Source organism: Gobius niger (genome assembly GCF_951799975.1).
Source record: "Gobius niger genome assembly, chromosome: 9".
Taxonomy (NCBI): Eukaryota; Metazoa; Chordata; class Actinopteri; order Gobiiformes; family Gobiidae; genus Gobius; species Gobius niger.
Window position 1 is genome coordinate 19,066,938 of NC_136860.1, and position 27,825 is coordinate 19,094,762.

Consider the following 27,825-nt stretch of genomic DNA (forward strand, 5'->3'; position numbering starts at 1 on the left):
TGTTTGATCCGTAACTAAACTTTTTTTTTTAATCCGTAAATAAACAAGCTTAAAAAAAAAAAAAAAACCTACAAGCTTCCGTATATCGAGTAGCTCGTCATCATCTTGCCGTCCCTCCTCGTTCTGTGATTGGTACCCAAATCTATGCGAAAATTTCGGCCATGGTACCCAGGCTGCTGTGCAGTTCGAAATGACTCCAGCGCACACAATAGTCTGGCATTAGCCAGGTTACCATCCACAGCCACTGAGTCACTACAAGGTCAAATACGCACAAATATCAGCTTTTTCTTTCACATAAAAAGTTGCATAATGCACCTTTAAGGCTCTGACTGAGCTCTTTCCCATGCAAATATCAGGTCTCTATCTTTCGGTTCTTGTATCGGCATGATACCGACAAACCGATATAGTAAAATACTCATATTTTCGGCCCGATATATTTGGATTCTCTGCACATGTAGAAGAGTTAACAGTAAAGCTAACTGAACTGGACTAATGGAGGCACATGGTTTGTCGGAGCCACCATGGACAAGCCAAATAGACAGTCCCAAAACAAAAAATCAAAATATGAATACTTAAAAACTCCCCCACTCTTCCACTCCTGCATGTAAACATACAGAATGCAATAGTCATTCTATCTAAAACAAGATTTGGTCAAACACAACAAGGGCCACAGCGTCTCTCCGAAGTGTCAAAGCGCCGTCTCAAAGATGACACAAATGTCTCGGGCGCGCCTCTCGTCTGTCGCTCCTCGCTTTTTGTTCATGTAAACCTGAAAGCGCATCAAGGGAGAGCAGTGTCACACAACACGAGCGGCCCAATCTACGCTTCCATCTGTAAAAAGGCGTCATTTATGTCAGATCAGCTGAAGGGATTTGTCAGCCGCTGAAGCATGCGAAAGTGGCTTATTCGACCTCACAAACAACTGCGCTAAACGCGCGCACGGAGCTTGACTTAATTTTCTCTTACAGCGACGGGAGACTGACACGTACGAAGAACGCCACAACGAGAGAAAGTTTGTGAAATGGGGGGAAACAGGTCGAGATATAGTGCCTACTCGGGGCTTTTCTTTCACGGGGAAACTACAGCTCGCTATCAGATTATTGAATGCATTTAAACCTTGACTGACAACTATAGAAACTTGACACACAGCATGCGGGCCGTCTGTGTATTTAATAAGTGGTGCTAGACAGTTATGGATGCCGGCGTAATCTGATCGGAGGTGAGCCCCCTACAATAAAGAAAGAAAAGGGCCTGAACAATGTCGCTACCAATCCACCAGTGTGCCGAGGAAGACGCCAGCAAATAATACCACTGTGTGCTGAGTCTTTCAAATCAGTATTTTACTCATTCCACTGCTTGGGCTGAAGAAGATAGAGTTCCACTGATAAATTTGTGCGCGGGGACAGAGAGAAAATGAAATGATGCCCACTTTTTTTCTTATTTCACAAAGACCTGTTTGAAGTTGCTATACGGTATCTGTAGTCCCAGACAGATGCACATAAAATGGAATTGAACAATGAATGGCCAACTCTTATCTGCGTAGTGTCTGAGGGGGAATACATCACAAATGAATTTCGCAGCGGCAGAAAATATGGACATTCTCTATTACAGTAATCCCCATAGAAAGTTTATCCCAAATCGCAACGAAGTTAAACCCAATATTCCCAAATAGATACAGCGCAAAGAAAGCCGCTTTTCTAGACCCATCTCTCAAATGATCTGAAAATTACATTAAGAAAAGGGAGATTATACGGGGAGTTTTATTTTATTTTAATGATAGTATCTACAAAGCGACATTTTTCCTCTCTTGAAATTAATGTTATGGTGTTGCGTGGCTTCGAGTGGGCACTTTCGAATTAAAATGGTAATCAAGTGGCTTTGCATTGTCAGGGCAATGTCTACTATTATTTAGGAGCAGAAGTCTGGAGTTGAAAAGAGACTGGTTGGTGGATCAGGGAGCTGGACAGGCTTAAAGGCACCATACCTGATTTTATTACTTCCATTAAGAAATGGAGCAACATTTGTTTAGTATATTTTAAACTCAAACATTTGTGGGGAAAAAAACCTGTCCCTGTGACGGATGCAACAAATATGTTACGAAAGCTAGGAATGACTTAAAACCACCACTAACATTTTCATTTAGTGGCTTTCATAATAAAAATAAATAAATAAATATATAAATTGGTATAGGGTCTTTAAAGCAGAACTAAGTAACTTATGCCCCTAGAGGCCATAAGCGGCACTGCAAGTGTCTTAGCATGTTGTGGTTTTCTTTTTTCAACACTTGTATTACCCCCCGAGGGACTACGAAAAGGATTTATTAAGGTAAACAAGTTACTTAGTTCTTCTTTAACTACCACTACTAAAATACAATCTACATTCTAAAAAATGAATTCTAAAAATTATAATTGAGATTTTTCTGAGAGTTGTTGAAAATGCGCTTGGATTGATGATTTATGTTGTAAAATAATCACAAATATCTAGTTCACTGTGAACACTACACGAGAAGACAAGACTAACTATAGCAAGATCATATGCATTTAAAACATGTTTGTAAAAATCTGAACAAAAGAGCGTTAGACATAAAAAGACCTCATGGAGAAAAGTTAAATGTGTTGTTTGCTAAGGATAGTTTATTGCCTAAAGTGGTTCTCAAACAGCACTGGCAGTACGTGTGTGTCTTCAGGTGGCACTCTGCAAGTTTATTTATTCTAATTGCATATGATTGCATTTGTTTTCTTTGGTTTAGACATGGTTTACACCCATATTAGACACGATGTAGTTTAGTTGTAATTGTAGATCCTTTTCAGACCTAATCTAGCCCTGATTTGATCGAGCTCAAGGACTTGTGTTTCCGCTTACTTGTGCAGCCACAGGGCTAATTCGGTGGATGTGTTAAGAGTTTGGTTACCTGTTTGGCGGTGTGGAGCAATGCCGTGGCCTCAGCTCGGCCCGTCTGTTGAACCATTAGATAAAGCGGACTATGGCGATTCTGCAGCAGCAAATATGGCTCGTCAAACTCCTGGATACGGCCAGCATCCAGGACCTACAATCAAAGAACAATGCAGGGTGTGTGTGTGTACACTTGAGTTGAGAGAAAAGTAACATTTCAGCTGTTTCTCTGCTGAGCCATGCACGCAGACAGAGCTGAAGATGAATGGGCTAAAGACCCTTCCATTTTACATGAGTCACAGGGACAGCAAACACTAGGCTATCTCTGTGCGACAGGGCTATTGACAGTGAATGCAGCCGGTTAGATGCAGTGAAAGTCAAAGTCTGCTGACGCTGACAGACTCAAGCTCCCCCATATATCCATGTATTTATTCTGGCATTTCAGCAGCTCAAGGGTGGTCCTCAGTTAAATCCAACAATCACACCTTTAAGGGACTGAAGTAAATTACCATCATCGTGTTATCATCATATGCCATGTAAGCCGCACAAAGAGTAGGGTCCGTTGAAGCAGCAGGAAAAAGCCTGCAATTATTTCAGAGACAAATTTTAACAGCTGATCTCCTTACAGCTGTAACAAGTGGTTTGTAATGACAAAGTTTCAATGGGAGTAGATTGTAACTTTTTTCATTAAATTGTAATGAACTTTATTCATTTAGCACATACAAGTCACATGGGACTAAGAGGTCTTCATGACAGTTTGGGTCCGTTTAGCACCATTAAGTGCAGGTGTGAACTCTCCCTGCTGTTCAGTATCAGACCTTTTTCATCGAAGCTCTCAGTGTCCAGGCCAGCCACTAGGTCATGCTCCAAAGACACTTAACAAATGCTGCCACAAATGGCACTAATTGGCACCTCCGCGGGTAGTAGCAGGACAGGGCCAAAGATCAATGGCATGTGCCGGGGTTGATTGAAAGGGAGTGCTGTGAGGAAGAAATCAGCCCAGCTGTTTCAATATGGCAAAGGTGACTCCGTAAAGGATTCAGAAACTGGTATTATTTTCGGTGTTTTAGTTTGATGCACCATGTGATGTGTTGGACAATGGAAATTTACTGTGTTGTTACTTACCAGTATTCTGTCACAGTCAATGATAGTGTTGAGCCTGTGAGCTATGGTGAGCACGGTACACTCTTGAAACTTTGCCCGGATTGTCTGCTGGATGAGACTGTCGGTTCTAAAAGGAATAGGGAACACAACACCTTAGCACAAAATACACTCTTCCTATAGGCCCTTGGGCAGGGATTTTACTCAGTGCAGAACAAAAGCTCATCAGGGACACCGTATGTGCACTAGGGAGCACAAAACACTTCAACTTCAGGTCAACTTACTTTACTTGAAAAATCACAAAAGTTGTATGTGTTGTGATATTTGAACAGAAGTAGTGGTATTTTTAAATGTTTGTATCTAAAAATGTGACTATAAAAGCATCTTCTTACTGAAGAATGGTGTTGGCTCAGCCCTAACCTTGGGTCCACATTTGCTGTGGCCTCATCAATGATGAGGATGCGGTTCTTCCGGAGGAGAGCTCGGGCCAAACACAGCAACTGCCTCTGGCCCACGCTGAAGTTTGCTCCTGCCTCCGTCAGGATTGTCTCCAGTTTACTGGGTAGCTCCTCCACCACGACCTTCATCTGCACCTGCAGAGAAGGAGAGCAGAGCCCCAGCCCTTCATTACCCCAACATAAAGGTTTCCTGTGGGGATGTCTTTAAAGAGCCATCCAAACACACCCATTAACCGCCTGGCACAATGCAGGGCCAGGTCTTCTGATGACCTTGGCCAGTGCTCTCTTGTGACCAGCCTCTAGCTTTAATCCAGGCCACCAAACCCATTCAGAGGCACGACTAGGAGCTCAAGCCCTTCACTGTGGGGGGAGCCTTCATCCTGGTTGGCCTGACTGCCCAAACACATCTCCCCAAGCACTTTCAATGGTTCCCAGTTACAAGCCGCACATTTAGCTGGGCCCCATGGCCCTAATGGGATTTCCCCCCATGACTTGTGGCGAGCAGGGAGGCTGAATGGCAGCATTGTGCGGGGGGACAGAGGGATCCCCCCTGGGCTGCTGAGGGGGAATCATTGAGAGCCACGCTAGTACCTCTTGGAGTGCATTCCACAGGTCCTCATCTGTGTGCTGCCTGAATGGGTCCAGATTCTTCCTCATGGTGCCTGTGAAGAGAACCGGGTCCTGGGGAGAGATGGATATAGAAAGAGAAGGCCGTGGCCAGTTAAGATAATGACAGGGGGAAGACATATGAAAGGGTTAAGACAGGCATTATAGAGCACCGGTCGGCTATGTGTGAGGGGAAGATGTGCACAAAAGACCTGCTAAACTATAGAGTTAAATTCAATGAACCAGCCAGCTATGCTTTCGTAAGTTGATTTTTTTACTTCGAAAACTAGAGCTTGGCCCCTGAAGTTGCACCACAGCTCAAGTGTCCTCAAAAAGTGCCCAATGTCCCATTAATTTATAAAATGCACAATCTCAGCACATCAAAGGTTGAGAAGAGACACCTCTGCACCTGGTTTACAATAATTATAGTGTGTGTGTGCCAAACTAAGCTTTTGGGGCGACAGTGGCGCAGATGGTAGAGCGGGTCGTCTCATGATCGGAAGGTCAGGGGTTTGATTCCCACTTCCTGAAAGTGTACACTGTTGTTGTGTCCTTGGGCAAGACACTTCACCCACCTTGCCCCCAGTGTCTGCGTACATTGGTGTATGAATGGGTGAGTGGATCCTTGCTGTAAAGCGCTTTGAGTGCCTAATGTAGGTGGAAAAGCGCTATATAAGTTGAGACAATTTACCATTTACTTTTAATGCAGTGCTAATTGTTAAATGACTTTTTATTGTACTTTATAATTTCACTGTTTGTTTATATATAATGAATTACAACCTTATCTGACTATTATTCCATTTCTGTTCTCAAGGCAGTGTGATAAATTGAGCCTACTTACTTGGAAGATATGGATCTGACCTCAAATCCAGATAGCGAGTGTGCACCTGGCAACTGTACGATTAGAGCAAGAGCCAGAGTACACAAGTACACAATGGGTCTGAAAGGGTGAGTGTCCCGCATTAACGCTATAGATTTGATAGCTGTGAATGGGGCTCACGGTCCACACCAAGCTCTTTGCTCTTATAAAGGTCATAGAATTTTAACAGTAGGTCTGTGCCTGTATTTTATTTATATACTGTACATGTTTGCAAAGTGGTGAAACATGAAGACCATTGTCACAGCAATTAAGAAGTCAAAACAAAATATTATGGGGGGGAAAAAGACTTTAAAATGGTGGCCATAACAGGAAAGATAATGTGTGACAGAAACCAATACATAGGGCTGCAGGAAGGATTGTGATTGCTATTATTGTAAATAAGCAACTCATGTTTTAAAATCAGACACATTGCAGCATTTCTAGGAGCTCAGAGGCAGGTTTTATCCTTAATAAAACTCCAAAGTGACAGGGTACTTGTGTTGTTGTTTTGTTACAAAAGACATAGTCTGTGATTTGCTAATTGCCACCATACAAATTGCAACACAGCTGTACACCATAGCGGTGTACACCCTGAATGTAAATGCTTTGCCCTCTTTTCAGCACACCTTCATGCAGGTTGTAATAATAACTACTCAATTTGTATTTGACTCCAGAATGTACCGTTTCCATCCCGACTGCCTGTGGCTTAGAGAATGTTCCAGCTCCTTACTTTCAATCCGTCACCAAAAATAAGGCCTTGTCATTTAGCCAACTGAAGTCCCAATTCAAGCAAGTTTTGTGACACACTTTAATTGAGGGATTCACTGTTAGCTTGGAAAAACTGCTTTCAAGAACAGCTTTCCATGGACCGATTATGTGCTCCACCAATTCTAAGCCCTCTGTTTGCCACAAAATCCATTTTTACTAATACATTCCTGTGAATTCAATAGAAAAAAGGAACTCATTCTTTTTAATGTCATATGCAAATAAAAGCTTATCGTAATAAAATCAGTGCAGAAAAATAATGGAACTCCTCACATGTAATATATAGTGTAGCAGAATATCAAAAAGAAGCGGTAAAGGAACTAGCAATTCAAATCAAGATTATTTTCCTTGTGAAAGACTGAAGTCGATTTATCTATGACATCTACTGAAAGAATGAAAAGGTTCCGATGGTTTTGAGCAAATGCATGACACGTCTTTCTGTACAAGTTTGTACATCAAAAGCCTTGGCACAGAGAAAGTCATCTCTAGTTTCTCTACTCAAAAGTGGTAGGAGTTCGGATCATAAGTATGCCAGGTGCTATATGTCACATACAACCGTGTAGCAAAAACTTTTGACTCCCTACGTCTTGCCCTCTAGGAGGAACTCAGCAAAATCACATCAAACACGCATCACAGCCATCTCGAACTACTTTGGATGAAGAGGGAAAACTTCATCACAAGCAGTTCCAACGCCAGGAAGCCTTCAAATGCAGCATTAATGAAATTGTTTTTGGGCGTATTGGCTGCACCCGTGCATTTGGGCTAGGTGACAGTGTACATGGGGACTGTGACTGTGAGGATGGAGCAGACTTCTTCTAAGCTGCTTTCCCATGTTCGGGGGGTAGAGGGCTAATCCTCTGTCAGGGACGGGGAGCTGCTCTCTTCACAGCGCAGGCCGTGGGAGTCTCCCCTCCCTCCACTCCGCTGACACTCACCCGCAGGCTGGCATTTTCTTAATGCTGTATCAGTTTCAACAAGCGGAAATAAAGTTAAACTGTCTCAAGGCATCCGTTTGTCTCACTTTCAGAAATCCCCTGAGTGACGACTGTAATTCTCCTTACTTGTTTTAGCTGTTAAAAGCCATGCATATAAAAAGACCACAACCATAGAGGCTTGTGTTACAAGTGTTCTTTCTTATTTCAGCTTCATCTGCAAAGTCAAAGGGTCCATTTAAAACCCATTATTACTATAACTATTAGAGTACAATATGCATCAAAAACATTTGCTAAAACAATCTTCGTCAGGCTGAGAGAAAAACTGTTTTTATCAAGTCAAAAGGCAAGTAAACAAGTAAATACACTTTCCCCTTAAGACCTTACTTATATGACATTACTATAGTTTTTTTCTTTTCCTAATCCCACTTGGCCTCTGCTATTGATTGTGAATGTCTACCTGTGGGATTATGGATATTCTCTGGCGAAGAGTGTGCAAGCCGATCTCAGAAGTCAGGACACCATCAATCATTATTCTTCCCTCAGGTTCTGCCAGCCGGAACAAGGCCGAGATCAGCGAGCTTTTCCCAGCACCAGTGCGACCAACAATGCCAATCTGAGAAAGAGAGGAGAGATTTGGAGAACACTGTAAAACTGCAAAACAGAACAAGTTGAATATATTATGCACAATTCATAAAATGCATGTATGCTTGACTTGGCTGGGGGCTGCAAAATTGCAAAAATAATAGTATTACAATACTTTACTAAACCATTTCAAGAGTATATTCCCTTAAATTGAAACGCCGGAAGAATTTTTTGGGTTAAACAGTGTAAAAAAAACAACCTAAAATTACAACCTAAACAACAACAACCTAAACTTTATGTAATAGTAGTAGACAGTGTTTGCAAAAATGTGCAGATGTGAAATTCAGATGGAAGACATAATAATAATATATTGTGGCTTCTTGCAATATGGATGTTAATGATAATTTGGCGATACAGACTCTTTTAAGGTGTTTTAGTAAGTCAGTTGTCTCAGCGCAGTGGGGAAGTGACTATGGCTGTATGATGTGTTCTTTGTATTCTTACATGGTCATGTACTGTATCAGCCTTTAGTGAAGGATGATATGAAAGGACGTCCTATAGTAGCTTAAGTTTTTCTTCAGGGTGTCAGGGAAAGTCTAAAGACAGAAAAGGTCTGCAACTCCAATAGCATGCGACAGAGATCCCACCCATGGGCTGTCAGAGCCAAGGCCCTGACACTTATCAACCCAACCATTGTAAAATCAGCCGCCCTGGCCGACCACAGCCATGCAAAATACACCCCCCGGATTAAATACAATTCCAATCATCCTCAACCATCTCCCTGCGCCTGCCTCTCTCCGCCTCTCTTCCTTATAGTGAACATACAGTTGTCTTCACTGGGAAGCTCAAAATGCAAATACAGTGACAAATGGATCCACTTGAACAGTCTTAATTACATGATATGTATTCCATGAATCACAAATGCTATAGTCCCAAAGCGCCAGTCACACAATATGGTGTCCTTTTAATAATTGATTTGGGAATAATAATGCCAAAGAAAAAGAATGAAATTGTGACTTTACAGTCACTGCATAACAGATTGTGCAGGGTTTGTGCACTGTTACTCACACAGACAATTAGAGTAAAATACCAACCTTTTCTCGAGAAGAAAATGTGATGGTCAGATTCTTTAGCACCAGTGGCAGGCTGGGATTGTATGAGAAGTTTACTTTATCAAATATGATAGATCCTCTTTTGGGCCAGTCCCGTGGTGGCTGAGTGTCTGTTTCCCAAGATGCTTCACTCTCCAGACAGGCATACTCAACCACCCTCTCAACAGATGTCATCTGGGGCAGAATATTTGATATTTTCTATGGTCGTCTTTTAAAAACTTATCACCACCTCTTACCATATTCTCAATCTCTGCACTTTGTCGGACACCCCATTGAAACATGCCAGTCAGAGTGACAGCATAGGACAAAGTGAGACCCACAGCACCAGCATCCAACCCTGTGATTTAAGCATTGAAAATTATTCAACAGAATACAATCTTTCAATGCTTAGATTTAAAGGAATAAGTATTACCATCTCTGAGATAAATGCAACCAAAAGTAGTAATGGTGACAAAAATGGAACAAATTCCGTCAAGCCGGATTGCGAACCAGCGAGAGGTAGCGAGGAAAAGGAACCAGGCCTCTACCAAATACACCAAAAGATGCCCTTCAAACATCAATAAACACAACAGGAGAGTGAAATATGGACATTTGTCTCACCTGAGTGAAGATCTTGATAATCATCAAACATTTGTTGAAACATCTGATGAACTTTAAAGGCACGGATTGTGGTTAAGCCTTGAAGCGAAGAAGAGAGATGGGAAAAAACAGGGCTCCGAGCTGAAAACAGACACTTACTTAAAATAGAAAGAGATAAAATAATAATCGTATGTATAGCATTCTGATGTTATCTGATGATTTTTAATTCATAAATTGCATTCATATATTAATGTACATATATTATGAATTAATACATGTAATCAATGGGCAAGGTGTTTCATGTGTATCTGCACCACCAAAGCCAGTTTATTGCGTACATGAGCTCAATCCTGCATAGTGTCAGATAATCTGTCAAATGTGAGTTCCATTGGCCAAATCCATCCCTCTTCTCCATTTGGTTGAAGAATTGAACGTTGGAATGAATTGCATCGGAGAAGCCTTTTGTTTATAATTGTTCTTGAAACAAAACGGAAAATAAAAGCCTAAGTGTTTCCTCTGAGCATTCAAACATTTGTTCTCTGAGACGACGAAAACTGTTGGTCAATGAGGATTTCAGCTCAGTCTGAGATAAAATGTATCCACTGGGCTCTGCTCGGGCCTGGTCATGCCCGCTTGGCTTTATGCCTATTGTCAGTGATGTCATGAACTCCAGTCTCTTGAGGAAACTGCGTGTGGCCGAGCCATAGGCCGCTGCCACCTTTAGCCTTTATGCTAATGACCAAGGCATTCTTCAATGGTCTATTAGCATCCCTGTGGTCTGCTTTTGTCTTATACCACAAACGGACATCCATAGACTCCCACCCAAAAAGAAAAATAAATTACTGGTAGACTCCAAGCGCTTGATGTCCCTAGAGGTCTCCAGGAAGTAGCGCCGCAGGAGTAGGAAAACAGCAAGAAGAGGAAGCACTGGTACAAGAATCCAGGGTATGATGGCAGCAGCTACTGCAATTACCCCAACAACCTGCAGCAGCACCTGAGACAGACAAAACAAGTACAATCAGACACAGGTAGTGAAAAACACGGGCTGTATGTAAAATGTCCTGGGAAGTGAATAAGAGGAAACCTTTAAGTGGCATTTTGTGACTTTGTGAAACGGTCAGAGCCACACAGAAAGGTAACAGCAGGTTATGGGACTGAGGTTATGTGATTCACAGTGTGAAAGGAAAACCATCACAGCCCTAATTCTCACTTAGAGCAGGTGAGAATTTACCACTTGGCCACTACAGCTCATGTCCGCGGCTCCCCAGGTCTTCCCCTTCAACACTTGTGGCCCTTAAGCCCAGCTGGCAGAGGAGCCAGCCAGCGGACCTGGCCACAGTGACTGGCAGAGGGCTCTGGGAACCACACTGTGGATGTCTGATACATCGCACTCAAACCACTCTGTCCTCAACAACAGAGTGACTCATCACCATCACCATCTCTCTCAAAACAAAACACCATCAGCAATAGGGCAAACTGTTCAAGTGTTATTCTCAGTTATTTGGGTCAAAGCAAGAACTGACCATTGATCCAGATTGACAAAATGTGCTTTAAGACTGTAAACAGAAGCCAGACAAATTATACAGATAAATTAATCAAACTGTATTTGCAACCTGTAAAAATAGCTGTATATTAAAACATATGATAAAGTAACAATTATTACCATCTACTGTCAAGAGCATTTTGCTTAAAATCAGATGAGTCCTTTTTAGTTAAATGCTGTTTTATAGGGGTATGTTTGTCATATCCTATCACTAACCAATAAAACTGAAACCTCACAACTTGAAATTAGACAAATTCAAAAAGATGAATTCTAAAACACAGAGATTAGATTAGATCACACAGTTACCTTGAGTGGTCTCTGACTTGCCCAGAGAGATATAAATTTAATTTAGCACCTTAATTACGGATGTTATCAGCCACTTAGGCGAACATTTAAGCATGATCACTTTCAGTGTAGTTTTGTGATCAAAAGCCACTCAAATCCATTTGCTGTTCAGATAAGAGGATATTACTCCTCTAACTATTGCTGAAGTGGAGCCCACACAATCAGACTGTGAGTGGAGGCTACTGAGCACAACTGATCCTGAGAATTTCACAGTACATAAGTTTCAATCTTGGCCTTGATGGAAGGCTACCAGACTGCAAAGTGAAATGCTAGGAAAAACAGGCTATCGTGCCTTCTATTGAGAGCCGAAGGAAATAATCTGATACATTTTTGTAAATAAAATGTTAATTTATAACATGAGCAATCGAAACAAACTTTTATTCATTTCTTTTTTGTATCCTTTACTGTCTCAGATCCTATCATGCACCTGAGGGCCCTTTTTCAATGGTTCATATTGATCAATTGCGGCACACAATCACTTTTGCCATTGGGGTCAATTAGAAGTTACTAAATGACCATATTGTATTAAAACCCTCCTTATCTGCGCTTGGGGTCATCTGAGGGGACAGAGGAAGAACAGGATCCACTGGCTGTGTAGTGTGGCTCCCGGGGGCCAGCTGTCTCCGAGGCCCCTGTTTGATGTGACCCATTGGCGTGGTCTGCTGCTTTATCGTGTCCACATCGAGAACACCGTGACCCCCACCCACACTACACACTGAGCACTCTGATAACAGATCACGTCCATATCTGCGACCCAGCCTCACAGGAAACAGAAACCTCCCAAAGCCACATCCCACTGCACAGAGGAGTGGATAAAGGGATGAAAGGCTTTGTATACAAACAGTTTCAATGAAGAATTAGCCCTAATTGCTCTTTAGCTGGAAGAGAAAGCTGCCGCACGCATGTGATTGAGTCAGTCAAGCAAATGGACGCTCTGCTGTGTCCAAAGACCATTCAGATCTCGGCTCACCCTAATTGCTTTATTTCCTAAGTGATTCTATCGGCTCTTTGATGTCCAAGTAAATGAAGAAAATTGAAGTTAATTACAATATTTGTGTTGAGCAATGATAACGGCTGTTGTTCGGCAGCAGAAAATAAACACATGCCTTAACCATCCCTGAGGACAAGAGAATCCAAATGCTTTTTCATCCTCCTTTTATTTACTGACAGCGTGTAATATTGGCCCATGGGAAAACAGTGCAAACAAAACGGGAAATGAGTGGAAAACATGGTCAAGAAAATCCTAAAGAAGGTCCTCTGTCATTGCTGGAATTTTATTTTTTCACTCCACACTTTCCATGACAGGCCGGGACAATGAGCTGCGAGGGTCAGTGGTACTGAAACAAAACAGGGCTGTTCCACTTGGTCCCCAGGACAATAGACGTGACCCAGTCCTTTCTCCTACGTCTATGGGCTTTATTTTAGCATTAAATGCCCAGATGCGGAGGCTTTTCTTCAGGAGAAATGACTGTAGACACCTCTTTCACATGAGGCATTTTCACTTCATAAAGCTGCAGTCAATGCGTTTTGTGAGTGTGAGGAGGGTCTGACACATACTGTGGTGGTCTCAGTGCAGTCTACATTGGTGGTTCAAGTAGTCCAAGGATTAGGCTTTTGTGCTGTGTGAAAAGGTAAAAGAAGTCACTTATTTGGGTTCAGTCAAGCTGTTGATTTCCAGGCCCATTTTGGATGTAAGAGAAAGGCTTTGAAATGTGTTCTCTCTCACTCTATCTTGCTACTATAAATCACTGTGTCTGGCAAATTCATCCATTCATGCTTTTTCCCACTCACTTCAAAACTCTACAAAAGCATTTCAGAAACAGAACAAATCACACAAAAAAAACTCACTTAGAGGAAGCCAAATTACCCGTATATTTCCGTCAAACTGACGGGCAGAGATTTAGGACTTGAGACACTTAGTTTGGTAAGTTCACAGGCTTTAAAAGGCCAGGCCGGGCTTAAGTGTCTGAGTCACAGCAGCTGAGAAACTGGACCACAGCACCACGGTGGACCACACATGCACAAAGTGGAAGCATTGGGCTGCCAATAACTACCGTCAAATCACCATGTGTGGTAAAGCATTGGTTAGGCTCGCATGCAAACAACAGCAGCACTATTTTAAAGTGATTAGCTATCACTTTCCTTCTCAAAAATGCTTGATTTACTTGACAACAAGTCATATAACAATGCATGTGTCTTATTGATGGAACTTCTCCGGTGTTTCTCACAGTAACCTGTCTAATGCCTGGGGCCAGTGCATTCTTCACTTCTTCTGTCAGCGTTGTGGTAAAGAACCAGAGAAAGCCGGTGAAATCCCATCCTACAGCACTCACAGTTACGTCAGCAGTTCTCATATCCCTCAAAGCCACTAAAGAGGCCTAACACACAATGTGCCACAATATAGAGACTCACAATGATCCACCCGCCAGTGTTTTGGAACAATAGACATCTTTGCAATGGTGTCTGTGTGCGCCTTTGGTCCTCCGCTGCTGAGTTTGTATCTTCAGACAAATACAATGCTGTAAAACTTCCCTAAACCTAAAACAGTAGCCTATGTAATGTCCGACTATATTAATTATTAAAATTGTTTTACAACAAACTGATGACAAGACTGCTGTAGTTAAATGAATTTATAGATTTTAAACAAAAGCACTGAATGCAGCTGGACTCCACAGTTAGTGATGTGACTCGGTCAAGAGCCTTCACACAAAATCCTCCGTTGAGAAAGCCTTGTATTCAACCCTTCTCCTTTGCCCCCTTTGTGAAAATAGAGGCAACCCAGGATTTAAAGGTCAAGTCCACACAAAGGCTGACAGTCCCCAGGGCCTGAGGTGTTTTTAATTGACATTTCTGTCTTTGTTTCATGACCATAAAGTTTAAAGAGAGCCTATTTCCCAATATACTAAATTACTGCTAAATGAGACAAGTTTAAAAATTGGTAGTAGGGTGTAACTGGGTTCTCCCAGCTGGAGGGAATCCCCTTGTTAACAGCCATGGAGGCAGCGCTGAGGGCTGTGAAGTGCTCACACACCACAAAGAGGTATATGCTCTGGTGCAAATCCAAGCAAAAACTAGTGGCCTCTCCCCACAGAGAGAGATAAACCAGTTAGGGCATTGTTTATGAAGATTCATTTTATTACTCCTTGACAACTATTTAGACAAAGGCTGGGGAGATGTCATTCCATGAAAGAACAACAATGGTAAGGATCAGTAGCTTTTAGCACCGCTAATACTTTGATACAAAGAGTGAAAGTCTTCCTTCCTGAAAGTATTAGAGACTGACAACAGCAATAGACAAAATAAGATAAATTTCTAAAAAGATTCCTCTTTTTTAAATCTTCAGTAAGCAACAGTAAATATTGGATGTTGTCATTTACTGCCTTGGGAAACAGCAATCACTGTCAAGAAATTGTAACTAAACAAATGACCAGAGAAAATTTGTGCAACTTAAGTGCCTTCCATGATGACCTAGTGGACTTTCACTGCTTTGAGTCGGACCTACAGGTCCTCCACCAATTTATTATTTTACTGCCACCATTATTCACCTTATTATCAAAATGAGGAGAACTATAGCAGACAAAAAGCTTTTGTGTGTATGATCTTTTGTGCTTTCAGCATTTAAGATGGCTTTTGTCTAGTGTGAGATGGGTATCTGCCACAAACATCACTCAGGCATTGTGGAAGGAGGATTCGTTTTCAGCGCTCCTTTGTTCTATTCTTTGGCCTGAACCAAGGAGCCACGCCTGCTCCTCTACCTCGAATTGTGCAGTGAACATTCCCTTCTTTGTGGCGCTAGGGGCATGAGCTGGCTCATCACCGCGGGCTTTGGTGGGAGATGGCTGTCACGGTGGCAGGGTGGCACTGGTAACCTAACCTGTCAAAGCCTCAGGGTGGCCCTTGGCGATGAGTCCAGTTTGACCGTGGAGCAGGAGTTCTCTGCTTTACAGTCTGTTCCAAGTGACCTGTCTGTTTCCCCTGGACCACACCTCCGGCTCCACTCCTGTGAACACAACACACGCCTGCTGCTCCTGCTTCTTCTCTTTGCCACTCAAAGCATCATCCTTGTCGTCCCCTCTCCGCCTCCCCACTGTTTTCCTCACCATCAGACCCATCATTCTGTGTCCTTTATTTCCTCTGTGCTCCCAATCACTTGCTTAGTTCCCTCCACATTCTCTGAAGATGCCGCTTCTGTTGTGTCACTCGGAAGGAGCCACGCCCTCAGCCTGTGTGCACACTTTTATTAAATCTGTGCGGGCGCTGGGCCGCGCTGCTGGGTAATCCTACAGTAATTGTTTCCAGATTAGGAGACCCGGACCACAAAGCAGGTTTAGCCAGGCATGAAATGGCCTCCCCATGCTGCAGCACCATCCACCAAACCTGCTGAGGTGAGACTCACCTGGATAAAGTCCACATACGTCCAGGGCAGCACAGAATCCAGGTAGCCAATGTCCTTTGAAAACCTGTTGAGAATCCGACCTAAAAAACAAAAGCACACAGGAATTAGAGGGCAGACGGACATACAACACACAAGATAATAAGTCACATGAAAAACAAAAAAAAATGTTAAGTTTTAATTTCCTTCACTCTTTATTATTGAGCACCTGTTATCTGAATCAGATCAGGGCTGCCACAATGTGCCAGGGGACACAGGGCTATCTAGATTAAACAATGGCTTATTATTTCATAAAGACTGCCCTAGTCGTGGCTGAATACGTGAGTGAACCTTTTGTTTTCACACAATGGGGCAGCAGAGCGGAGTACCTGCCTCTGTGCTCTGAATGCCAGTGTCAGTGGCGTAAATTGAGTTGCTTCCAATCTGCTCAGGTGTTCATTATTTTGTATGTGCTCTGCAGGTGCTGTGGCCGCCTTTTTGTCTCCCCCTTACAAACATTTTTTTTTTCTCATTCCTTTCCCAAAGCAGATCTGCACTCATTCCGCTTTTACACTGGCGTCAGTGATCCTTATGTGTGCTAGTTTCCTCAGGCTGACTAAGACATAAACAAAGCAGTTTCAAACTGTTAAAATAAAACAACTAAGTTTTTAGTTCTTCAAATTTGTCAATGAAAGGATTTCCATCTTACAAGGTTTCAGGACACAGTTTCGTAATTGTATGAGACCATAGAAAATATCTAGACAAACCGTATGTATATTATTCTCAATTGATATCCTCTCATAAATAGGATCAAATTGATGGCACAGAGAATAAACTTGTAAAGCCATTTGGCACAGAATGTGTTGGCATGGTATGGTGAAACCCGGGCACTCCTGACCTAAAAGTTGCCTTGCGGCCTCCCAGTCGTCCCTGTAATCACCTCTCTCCACGGCCGTAAGCAGCTTACAGCTTTATCCAAAATGCCACTCCCGCCTAAAAACATGCATGCAGACGAGGCCGGGCTCCCCATAACAGCCATTGCATAAACCCAGCCAGAGCATTATTCCCAACAACAAGCCAGCAATGCTCCAAATCAGCACTGATTCAAAGTCAAGTGGCGTAAGCATGTTGTACACTTGGAGGCAGACTAATCTTATTCACACTGAGTGCCCCTTTAGCATACAGACATCCTGAGGGGAGGGTTCAAGCAGAAGGGTAGAGCTGCTGCTACTACACTGGGCCAGTATCTCTGTGTTTATGTCTAGCAAAGGGGAAGTACTTGACAAACTGTTTGTAGAAGATTGAATAATAATTTATGTAATTTTACTGTCTAAGCCACAGATGGCCCAGATTCATGCATGTCACACAAACAAAGTCAATAAGAAAAGGCTATGTTTCTTGGGATTACATCATTCAGTGGTTAGAGGGTGTTGGAGCACACAACATCAATCAGTTATCAGCTGTTTGACAGCGGCTCAGTTGACAGACTCTAAAGTGAATGAAGTAAGGACCCTTCTGCGTCCCACACAGACTATAGAGAGGATACATTACAGTGATGCAGTTACACAAAGACATTCACGGCGTGGAAATGCCTATGAGGTAAGAACGACATGGGACAATGTTTTCAATCTCTATGGGTGGTTGTCAACAATATCACCTATTGTGTTCAGAAGGGTATAGACATTTCAGGATATCAGCAGCATTAGTATCAAACGATTTCTCATGGTTTAGGTCTCCAGGGGTGATTTGCGCCACTTTCTTAGACTTCAAACTATCAAGTGCCTCCAACTAAGGTGACTCCTAAGGTACTGATAGGTGAGCATGGCCCCCAATCACACTTTAAAAAGTAGAACAGTGGGGATCGGCTGGAGAAGGGCGTGTGGCTAATCGCTGTTCCCTGTAAACATCAAGATAAGAAGAGGACTGAGCCCTGCGCCATGTGTGGGCCTGCTGCAAGTGGAGGGGTCTTTCAGTGAGGCACGCCTGATAATGAAGAAATACGGAGAAAAGGACTGCCAAGGATTGGAGGTGGCACAGCTCACCTGCACTTCCATGAAGGGCCCAGAGGCCTGGGGCAGCCTCCCACCGCCGGCGCCTTGCTGCCAATACTAATACATTCTAAATCCATTCTCTTCGCTCACACCGCTAGGCTCCTGCAATCTCCTCTCCTTCCCTTTCATGCAATTAAATAGTGGAAGTGCAGAGTGAGGGGGAGCCCTATCAGCCGCGCTGCACACACACGCGCCTGCATCTCCACATTCAATTTACACACTTCGATATCATCATCCTCTCTGCTCTACTACTCTTCTCCACTCTCACGCTGCCATAGCACACCTAGAATACAGACATTGGGGAACGTCACCTCCGTCCACACAATTAGGACCTCACATCACGGACAACAGCGGGTCCAGTGTTTGGAGAGGGCGGCAGCGTTCGGACGGCCCACTGTCCCGTTGTGAAAGAGGCACATGTGTGAGCGTTGGTTGTGCTGATGAGCTGGAGCCCTGGCCTGCAGTCTCTGAGGGGATTAGCCCACTCAATGACACTAAATTACAGGGATCAACATCAGCTCACCGTGCTGCTGTCTGCACTGCTCTAACTGGATCACATTGAAATTAACAGCTAAAATCAAACACATTTATTGCTTAAACTGCACTGGCTATTTGAATAATTTGAGAAAGCAAATATGTGTATTATACAGTCTGGTTACTGCATAATCAAAGCCACTCCCGACTTGTAAGTATTAACAAAGCACACAGGTTAACTGACTTTCTGATACCGCCGCTGCCACAAAGCCTTACCATCAATCACAATTCACCGATGCTGCATGCTATTGTCACCAACCACATTCACAGCATAACAAATAAGACCTTTGTGCAGCGACGCTTGAAATGGTAACCTTTAATTCTGAGGACAGCTATCAAACACACAGGTCCTGTTCAGAAGCAGCAAACCTATCACTCACACGTGTAAACAGTTGTCAAATCGTCTATGACACACACGCACATGCAGTAGCTTAACTCCTGACAAGTGTAAAGAAGAGGAAACAGATAGCAGTGGCAGAGAGAGTCATAGGGAGGGTTGTAAGGGAGAAATGTGAGAGGATGAAAACAATCAATCAATTAAAATCAGTTTAGTCGAGGAACTTACTGTACTGGTACCGAGTTATTGATTTTATCCAATTTCATTATCATTATTAGTTTTTACATTTTGCATTCAACTCATAACATTAAATTCACAAATTCATACGCAATTTACTAGATGACTTTGAATGACATAAGAGCATGAATAGATTTTAGGCAAATATCTTAATCATTAAGTTTGGGTCTGGGCAGAGCTCCCCAGAACATTAAAGATGAGCAGGCTGCGCAGGAAACTGTTAAAATGAAAAATTATACATTAAAATCTTTTGATTGTGACTATAAAATACTTTTTTTTTTTTATGTGTCACACAACATGTCACAAAATGTACACATAATGTAAATAAATGAAGTATAATTTCAGCTGAAATAAAATGTTTATTCATCGACTCATTATTCTTTTAAAGAAAATAATAAGTTGCAATGCAGTGCAAGACTGTATTCTTAGTAGTGTTTGCTCAAGCTGGTGTGTAGATTCTAAAGACTGGACTGGTCATACAAATGCTACTGATAGTGGCTTATACACATTCAGATAATAATATGAGTTAAGCCTCTCCTTTGCAGTTGTGCGATTAAATAGATTATTACATTATCCAAAGCGTTTGTTCTCATCGTGGTTAAAGATTATAGTGTAAGGCACACCCAGATAAGATATGAAGTAGTCCGATATTCAACAGCAAAAACAAAAGCTTACGATTAGGAGCTATGCAGTTTTCTGCCGCTGCACCCACATCTAATACAAGTGGAAACCACAAGCTCCTCAACACCCTTAAATCATATTTAGACTTGTGTTAGCGGCTTTGGTGACTCATTATGCAGATACTAGTTTCCTTCTTGTTAAGAATTCCCACCCTAACTGATTGTGTTGCACGCACGCATGTCGCTTTGAAGAGATTAGACTGAGTAATTACCTGATGACAGGTGAACAATGCTTAGGAAAATTCAACTTGGGCCACTTGATTTTTGACAAAAAAAATATAGTTTACATATTTAAAATCTGTCATTGTTTTAATCATAAATAAGATTTACATAATGTCTACATTTCAGTTTACAACTCCAAGTTTTCATAAGTCAACATAAAAAAGCCAAGGCCCCTCTTAAAGGCAAACACATTCACTAGTGTTTATTTATTTTTTATATCTTGTCTATTTGCAAACTCACTGAGCTACGATCAACCCACAAAACTAATAACAAAATCGTGTTCTGATACAGAGCAACAGACAAACAGGTCTGTGTTTGCACAGCTCTTTCACCCAAACACTACCGTCTTCAAGATCAAGAGCAAACAAAATTAGTCAGTGGAATAGTTTGTTTTTGTACCAATGAACGCATTGGGACACACAGTATAACAAGTGAGATTACGTAAATTGGCTTTTTAGTCTACAAGCAGTTGCTTTACTGTGGAGTTTCTTTATTAATAATATTCATCACAATACTATTATTATTGTGTTGTATTATTGTACATGTGTTGATCTGTACTGCACAGAGAAAAGCCCAATGCAAAGGTAACAGTCTGCCCTCTTCTGGCGATAATGTGTTCTGCATTAAGTCTCATCTGAGTTCAGAGTATGCCATATTTCCAGTGTTTTGTGATTGTTTTTCATTCTTGCAAAATAAATATTAAATAATACAAGTTTTTTCAGTTGGTTGTGTGGTACTTACCAGTAGGATTTATGTCAAAAAAGTGAACTGGCGCCTGCAGTATAGCCTGAAACATGTTGTTGTGCAGGATCTGGGCAGAGCTCACCAGGACATTAAAGAAGAGCAGGCTGCGTAGGAAACCAAACAGAACTGATGTAACTGTTAGTCCTGACAAAAGAAGAAGAAGAAGAAAAAAAACATTACTGTTGTGACAGTACCAAGGCCAATGCACTTATATATGCTATAGGTAATGGACGTGTGCTAAAATAAAATTATTTGCTTTAAATGCTTTAAACTTTTGTCTTTGAAGCTGATCCATCTCTATGAAAACAGATCCTAAAGGAGTGACAAACCAGAAAGTCACAGGGAGACAATCAGGAGCAATCCTGCAGCAGAAAACAAGAAAGGCGCTGCTATCTCTCAGTACAGCTGAGGCCCGCCACAAACAGTGGGCCTTGAAGGCCTTGGGCCGCAGCCAAAGAACTGTGGATCTGTTCATTGAATGGCTGCTGTATTCACAGCCTTAACAGTACACAAAAGCAGTGTGTTGAGCAGCTTCACCTGCGTAAACACCTAGGTACAGGTCAAGGTCCAGCTGCTGGGGGAAGCTGCCATTGAGGTGCTCTGTCACATTGACGTGCTTCTGTTCAGAGGCCCTGCAAGTCAGCCACAAAAGAACCAAAAATCCACAAGGACAAATAAACACAACAAAGAAAGGCAGATGCATCCTGGAGGCACTGCACAAAACACATTCCTTCTCCCCTGAAACACAAGGTCACATTCAACAAGAGCTGTATAATGACAAGAAGAATGGTTAAATCGCCTTCTATTAAATCATCAACCATTTCCAGTCTGAGTAAATGTCATTTTGGCTTCCTCAATCCAACATTTTTACAAGGAAACAAATCTTACCAGCAGGCCAGCCACCAGTCTTGCAGAACAAACGTAGTCTAACAAAAGGCAGAAAATAATAAATAAATACAAAACAAACATATATTTAAACAACTAAACCATTTTGTGTGCTGTTCTCTACAAAAAAAATGTTTTTAACTCACTTGTGCTAAAGCATTGAGTAAGATGAGAACCCAAAGAATCAAGTAGTTTGCTCCTGCTTTGAAATATTTGACATAGAGGCACAGGCCAACATCTCCCTCTGAGCGACTTTCCTCCTGCATTGGTTGAGCTACCTATAGATAGACACTAGAGTCAATGGCAGTCATCCAGCAACATTCAAGATCAGGCTGCTGTGGGTGGGAAAATTAGGTATGTCACACCCTCTAGTGGTAGAAACAAAGCAGATCGACAAATGACTGAAAGTTACCCACCACTGCATGCGATTGTGTGCCATCTATTAAAGAATGCAGAGAAGAGGAGAGTGAGGACATGGAGGATGCGTGTGAACAGAGAGAAGCCATTCCAGAACTCGGAGTCATTGTCTGCCTTTCCTCCTCCAGGTTTTCTTCATCTTTCAGCAAAGTGGTGAAGTCCACACCAGATCCCTGTAGGTCACTGAAAGTTCCTTGTGCCACCATGTGACCCTATAAAAAAAGAGAGCACTCTCTGCTACACAAATATTTTGAATTCAAGCAATGTAACTTTTGTGTGCGGATGTATTTATAGCAGTGAGATATTTGCTCAGAGTTGCATTTTTGTAACTATCCAATCAAGAGTCTGTGAAATACAGGCACTTTAATGATATTTGGGTTACGATACCTGAACGGTACCCAGCCCTACTTATTAGAGCAAAGAAAAGGTCAAATAACAAGTATACAATTAGAATCTACATACTCAATGTAAAGAGTCTCCCACAATGTGAGATGTTTTGTCATAGCGAGGGTCAAAGGTTACTTACTGTTGGAAAGGTCAAGTAAACGCTCCACAGAACAATGTGCTTTGAGAGGCACGTTTGTGTTTTGATAATTCTTTCTCTCTTCAAAGTGGGTCAACTCTGGAATGCACTTATACAACAAAATAAACCTGGCCTTGGTGTCTACGACAGATGAATGCTTCGTTTTCAAAGACTTTCGAGTGGAGTATGATGAATTGCTGAGAGGAGAATTGCTAATTATTGCACATAAAAGATGGTTCAAGTGAGAGGGAGTGACTGCGACACCAACATTCAATAATTAAATAACTGATTTACACAGCTACATAATGGCAAACAAATTTCCAATATGAATTAATATTTGGTTAATGAATCATAGTCAAATTCAAAAGCGTGAATAGTTTTCTGATTAAGTGCTATAGGGTAATGATATATAGTAATCCCACCTCTTTTATGACCACAATTTGATCTGCTGCTTTCAGATACTGCAACTGGTGAGTGACAAGAATGCGAGGCTTCTTCTTCAAAAGTCCACATATACACCTATAAAAGAATGTTCAAATTATAGTAAAAACAAACATTATCTAAATAATTATTAACTGTCGCCATAAAGTTCTGCTTTTGTGTGTGTGTGTGTGTGTGTGTGTGTGTGTGTGTGTGTGTGTGTGTGCGTGCGTGCGTGCGTGTGTGTGTGTGTGTGTGTGTGTGTGTGTGTGTGTGTGTGTGTGTGTGTGTGTGTGTGTGTGTGTGTGTGTGTGTGTGTGTGTGCGTGCGTGTGCGTGCGTGTGTGTGTTCTTTTATGTGAATGATTTAAATGAAAACCCCAAAATAATGTACATTATCAGTACACTTTAATTTTAATGTACTGATAATGTTTTCTATTTACAATGCACACAATTTCACAGGGAAAAAAGGACCGGACTCACAATGTACTCAGTGTACAGTAATGAAATAAAACATTTTACAATAATAATTAAGATAATGGTAGCATAATAGAGTGGGGTTTCTGTTTCCTGAACAAATATGATTTTTGTTTTGTTACATGAACATTGTAAAGACTTACTCCTCAAAAAGGTGCCTCCCAACCTCTGCATCCACAGCGCTAAGAGGGTCATCCATTAAGTAGATATCTGCATCTTGGTAAACTGCTCTAAGAAAATGACACGAAATAAAACAGTCAACTTTGATATAGTAAATAAAAACCATAGGCTGAGCCTAGCAGTTGGAGCGGAGCAGACCTGGCTAGGCTGACCCTTGCCTTCTGCCCTCCACTGAGGTTGGAGCCTCTGTCTCCAACCAATGTCATGTCCCCAGCCGGCATTAGGTCCATGTCCTTAACAGGGCCCAATGTAACACTCAAAGTCATTCACACTGACACTTGACTCACTAGTATTGCAAATGTAAGACGATGAATGCAGGGACAAAACAGTGTGTGGCAGGGTGCAGGGATTCTCACTCTCTTGAGGGCGCACGCTCTCACAACTCTGTCATACTTCTGAGGGTCCAGGTCTTTGCCAAAGAGGATGTTGCTGCGGATTGTACCGGGCAAAATCCAGGGCAGCTGAGAGGTATAGCTCAGTTCTCCTTTGACCTTGATCAAGCCACTTTCCTGGCTCAGCTCTCCTAGGATGGCGCTGAGAAGGGAGGACTGCGAGAAAAAAACAGGATTTGAAAATGGAAAAATGGCTTGATCGCTTATAAAAAACAATAACATGCATTCAGTAAATATAGCTAACCTTTCCAGCTCCAACAGGCCCAATAACTGCCAAGAGCTGCTCAGACTTCACAGTAAAAGTCACATTATTTAAGGTTGGAGTTTTAAGAATCTAGAAAATAAGATGTACAAGGATTTTATCCCAGTCAATAACAAAGGGGTAGTGCAGGTTGGGGTCACATTCTAGGATTTGACGGAGGGCATCCACAATTTTGAAAGTAATCTCCTAATTCCTAAATTTCCTAAATTTTCCTTTTGACTGTCTACGTACAGTTGCCATTATTTCAATTTTCACTTTCAACTAATCAGTCATACCAGCGTAAATGGATAATGCCACCACACAGAGAAGACTCTAAACTTTGTTCCAGTTTTTGTATCAACCTCTGTATTAACCTAGGTTCTTTGTTGTTATGATGTCACATGAACACAAACTATTGACATATTGATCTATTGTCTTTCACAATAAAAGTAACATGTCCGCTAGACTTACTTTATCCCAGTAACATGTCAAATCCTGGACATTCACCATACAGTCAGCCTTTTCTGTCACAGTAAGACCAGGCAGCTGAGGAGAAACTTCATCAAGCAAAAGGAAACCCTTAAAGGAAAAGCACCGACTTTGGTTAATACTGAAGGGGTCAGAAAAAGCTTGCGTTACATATTTACCTGAATCCGCCTAATGCTGATGAGAGACTCTGACACCTTCTCAATGGCACATGGGAAAAACAGCGTGATGGTGAGCCTGACCGCGCCGTAAAGTGCCACAGCCATAAACACCCGACTTGCCGACAGATGGTTCCCCGTCAGCACATACACGCAGACAGTGGCAAAGATTATGATCTTACTGGCCACAAAGAAAGACGCCATGTTCAGGCCACGCAGATAAGAGCTCTTCATGATCTTGGAGATTTCCATTCTGTAGATTTCAAATGCACATTTTCAGTCATTGAGTATAGAGAGATACAAGTGAAGAAGATCCACCTGCTGTACCTTCTGACCTCATCCACAAGTGCTGCAAATGGCTTCTCCCAGCCGTACATTTTTATTACACGGATGCCAGAGATGACTTCATTCATGGTGCGAATCCTATCATCAGTCAAAATCGCAGTTTCGGCTCTGCAAGAGAAACTAAGTCTGTAACAAGAAATGACAAACAATAGTTTGGACAAAGAAACATACCTAAATCTGGAGAATAAACGTCCAAACATAGTCTGAACTGGCATCAAAATGAAAAAGATGGACATTCCAGCCAGACATGAAGGACCAATAGCATATAGTAACAATAGTATGACAGCTAGGGCTTGTAAAGGACCGATCCACAAAAAGTGAAGGTACAGGGTCACCTGCAAAGACAGAATTTACTACACAACTTGCAAACAATTAAATCAGTGTGATTGAATCCTAGATTGACCTCATCAAACTTGTTGACATCATTGGACAAGAGATTCACGATTTGTCCAGTGGTCGTTTTTGCCAATGCCGCGTTGCTGAGGCACAAGGCCTATAAAAACACAACAAAAACAAACATTTAAAAAACAAATCCTTGGATTATTACACAATGCTAGCTTTGTGGAGAAATGGCCGACCTTGCGATAGACCACGTGACACACAGCCACACGGATCTTCATGCCCGCTCTCTGAACATGATAGAAGTACAGGTGGTGGAGCAGAGTAACCCAGAGGGTGGACACAGAGATGCCTGCTGCATAGCTATAGGCATCACCAATGTTGGAAGTACTCGTTGTATTATATGTTTCAAAGTATTCAATCAGCTTTCCAAGTAGCACTGGTTGAATGACTCTGATGATTTCCTTAAAAAAAATAGAAGACAAAAGGGAGATTTTGGACAAAAGTTGTTATGATGGTTGATGGATAAGGTTTGCTCAATACCTCTATGAAGATGTAGATTCCAATTAGTAAATATGATTTCCAATAACACTGAATCAACGCTTTGCCCAAATTAGGTGAGCGAAGGTCTTTAGCCGCCTGCATGACTTCTTTGTTCCAGTACCTAAACAGCGGCATTGCATGATTAAACAATTTGGAGTTATGAATCTGAAGCACATTTTAACCTGGAAACCCTCGTCACCACCTCTGAATTTGAGGCAGCTTTACTTGGTCATCAGCCAAGAAGAGTCAATCATCCCTCTCATCTGCCTCGTGGTGTAACACCTCAGTCTCAAGCAATCAGGCCTTACCTCTTTATGACTCACTTCACTTCCTCTAAACAAGAATAAACAACTTCAGCTTGCATGGCCACTCTGACTTTATCATTCTTTAGCATAGTAGCATTGCAGAGTTGCATCCAAAAACATTTATTACACTTCAGTAATGAAAAACACGAACAAGAAACACCTCTCAGATAAAGTGGCAATGGTGCTGACCTTTCCTGTGGTTTCCTGTCTATATATAGGTAGCATCAGTCCAGGCCAGTGTGTCATGTGCTTTGAGTGGTCAGGAAAAACAACCTCTCTATGGGTTGTAAACTCAAGCCTGCATGACAGTTTGTACATTGAATTTGAACTGTATTAAAATCGAGCTGACTTACTATTAACTATTTACTTGCCATCTCTACACCTCATTTCATTTCTGTTCATAGTCTCTGTGATGTGATTTTTTTTGTAACCTTGGAATCCATACCCCTGCAGTTCCTCTCCAAGTTTATCAGATGCATCTTCTGGTAAAACTTTGAACATGTCATCTTCTTCAAGCTTTCTGTCATATCCAACTTTGAATAATGGGTTTAGCCAGCTGAAATACAAAATCAGTCACTAATAAATTTGACCATACAAACTCAATAACATTTTAGTAATAGTCAACAGGGCTACGATATACCATTAAATGCTATCAAAGAAGGCTATGCTACCAGTTCCTGTGTGTTTAAGTGGCTTTAAATGTCAAACACTGGGCAACTCCATTCATTCAATGTCAAACCCGGCTGTTACTGGCCTCAGCTTTCTTACCAGAAGAAAATCTTAGAGAGAAGATTAGCGGTGGCTGAGGGATTATCCTTTGCCTCTTTTCGGAGAGGCTCCATGCCCCCCGCAGTGAAAGTCACCTGTAGCCTTTCTTTGCGTGTTACTACTGCGCAGCTAACAAATCTTAAATGCTAGATCATTATGATAGAAGTTTTCCTCAGATGCACAGGCTGCAGAGGGATTAGCGCACGAGAGCGGAGTAGCCACGCAAATGTCAGGTGAGCGCGCCACTGAGACTCCGCCCACTGCCGCGTGATTGGTTAAGACATAATTAGCGCTCATATGGTCTTATTACACTGTCGTTAACTTTACGTCCTATTTGATAAAATGGCACTTTACAGATGACAACATTTAATTCAGTATTTTCAAAATGACACA

At 41.9% G+C, this 27,825-nt stretch overlaps 1 protein-coding gene across 1 annotated transcript; it reads right to left on the bottom strand.

The window, feature by feature from the left end:
- Positions 1-553: 553 nt before the first annotated feature.
- Positions 554-27,527, bottom strand: LOC306967988 (ATP-binding cassette sub-family C member 4-like). The gene is made up of 31 exons (XM_079563213.1): positions 27,433-27,527; positions 27,110-27,220; positions 26,360-26,480; positions 26,056-26,280; positions 25,881-25,970; positions 25,649-25,812; positions 25,460-25,585; positions 25,136-25,385; positions 24,960-25,067; positions 24,492-24,581; positions 24,212-24,403; positions 23,994-24,088; positions 23,819-23,905; positions 23,202-23,298; positions 22,256-22,468; positions 21,986-22,117; positions 21,843-21,880; positions 21,492-21,586; positions 20,952-21,098; positions 16,174-16,253; positions 10,733-10,883; positions 9,911-10,030; positions 9,723-9,833; positions 9,547-9,647; positions 9,293-9,484; positions 8,074-8,229; positions 5,043-5,132; positions 4,414-4,586; positions 4,018-4,123; positions 2,912-3,046; positions 554-769 (listed from the first exon to the last, which is right to left on the bottom strand). The coding sequence occupies exons 1-31, from the start codon at positions 27,504-27,506 to the stop codon at positions 689-691; spliced, it is 3,951 nt and encodes a 1,316-aa protein (XP_079419339.1). The 5' UTR covers positions 27,507-27,527; the 3' UTR covers positions 554-688.
- Positions 27,528-27,825: the final 298 nt, after the last annotated feature.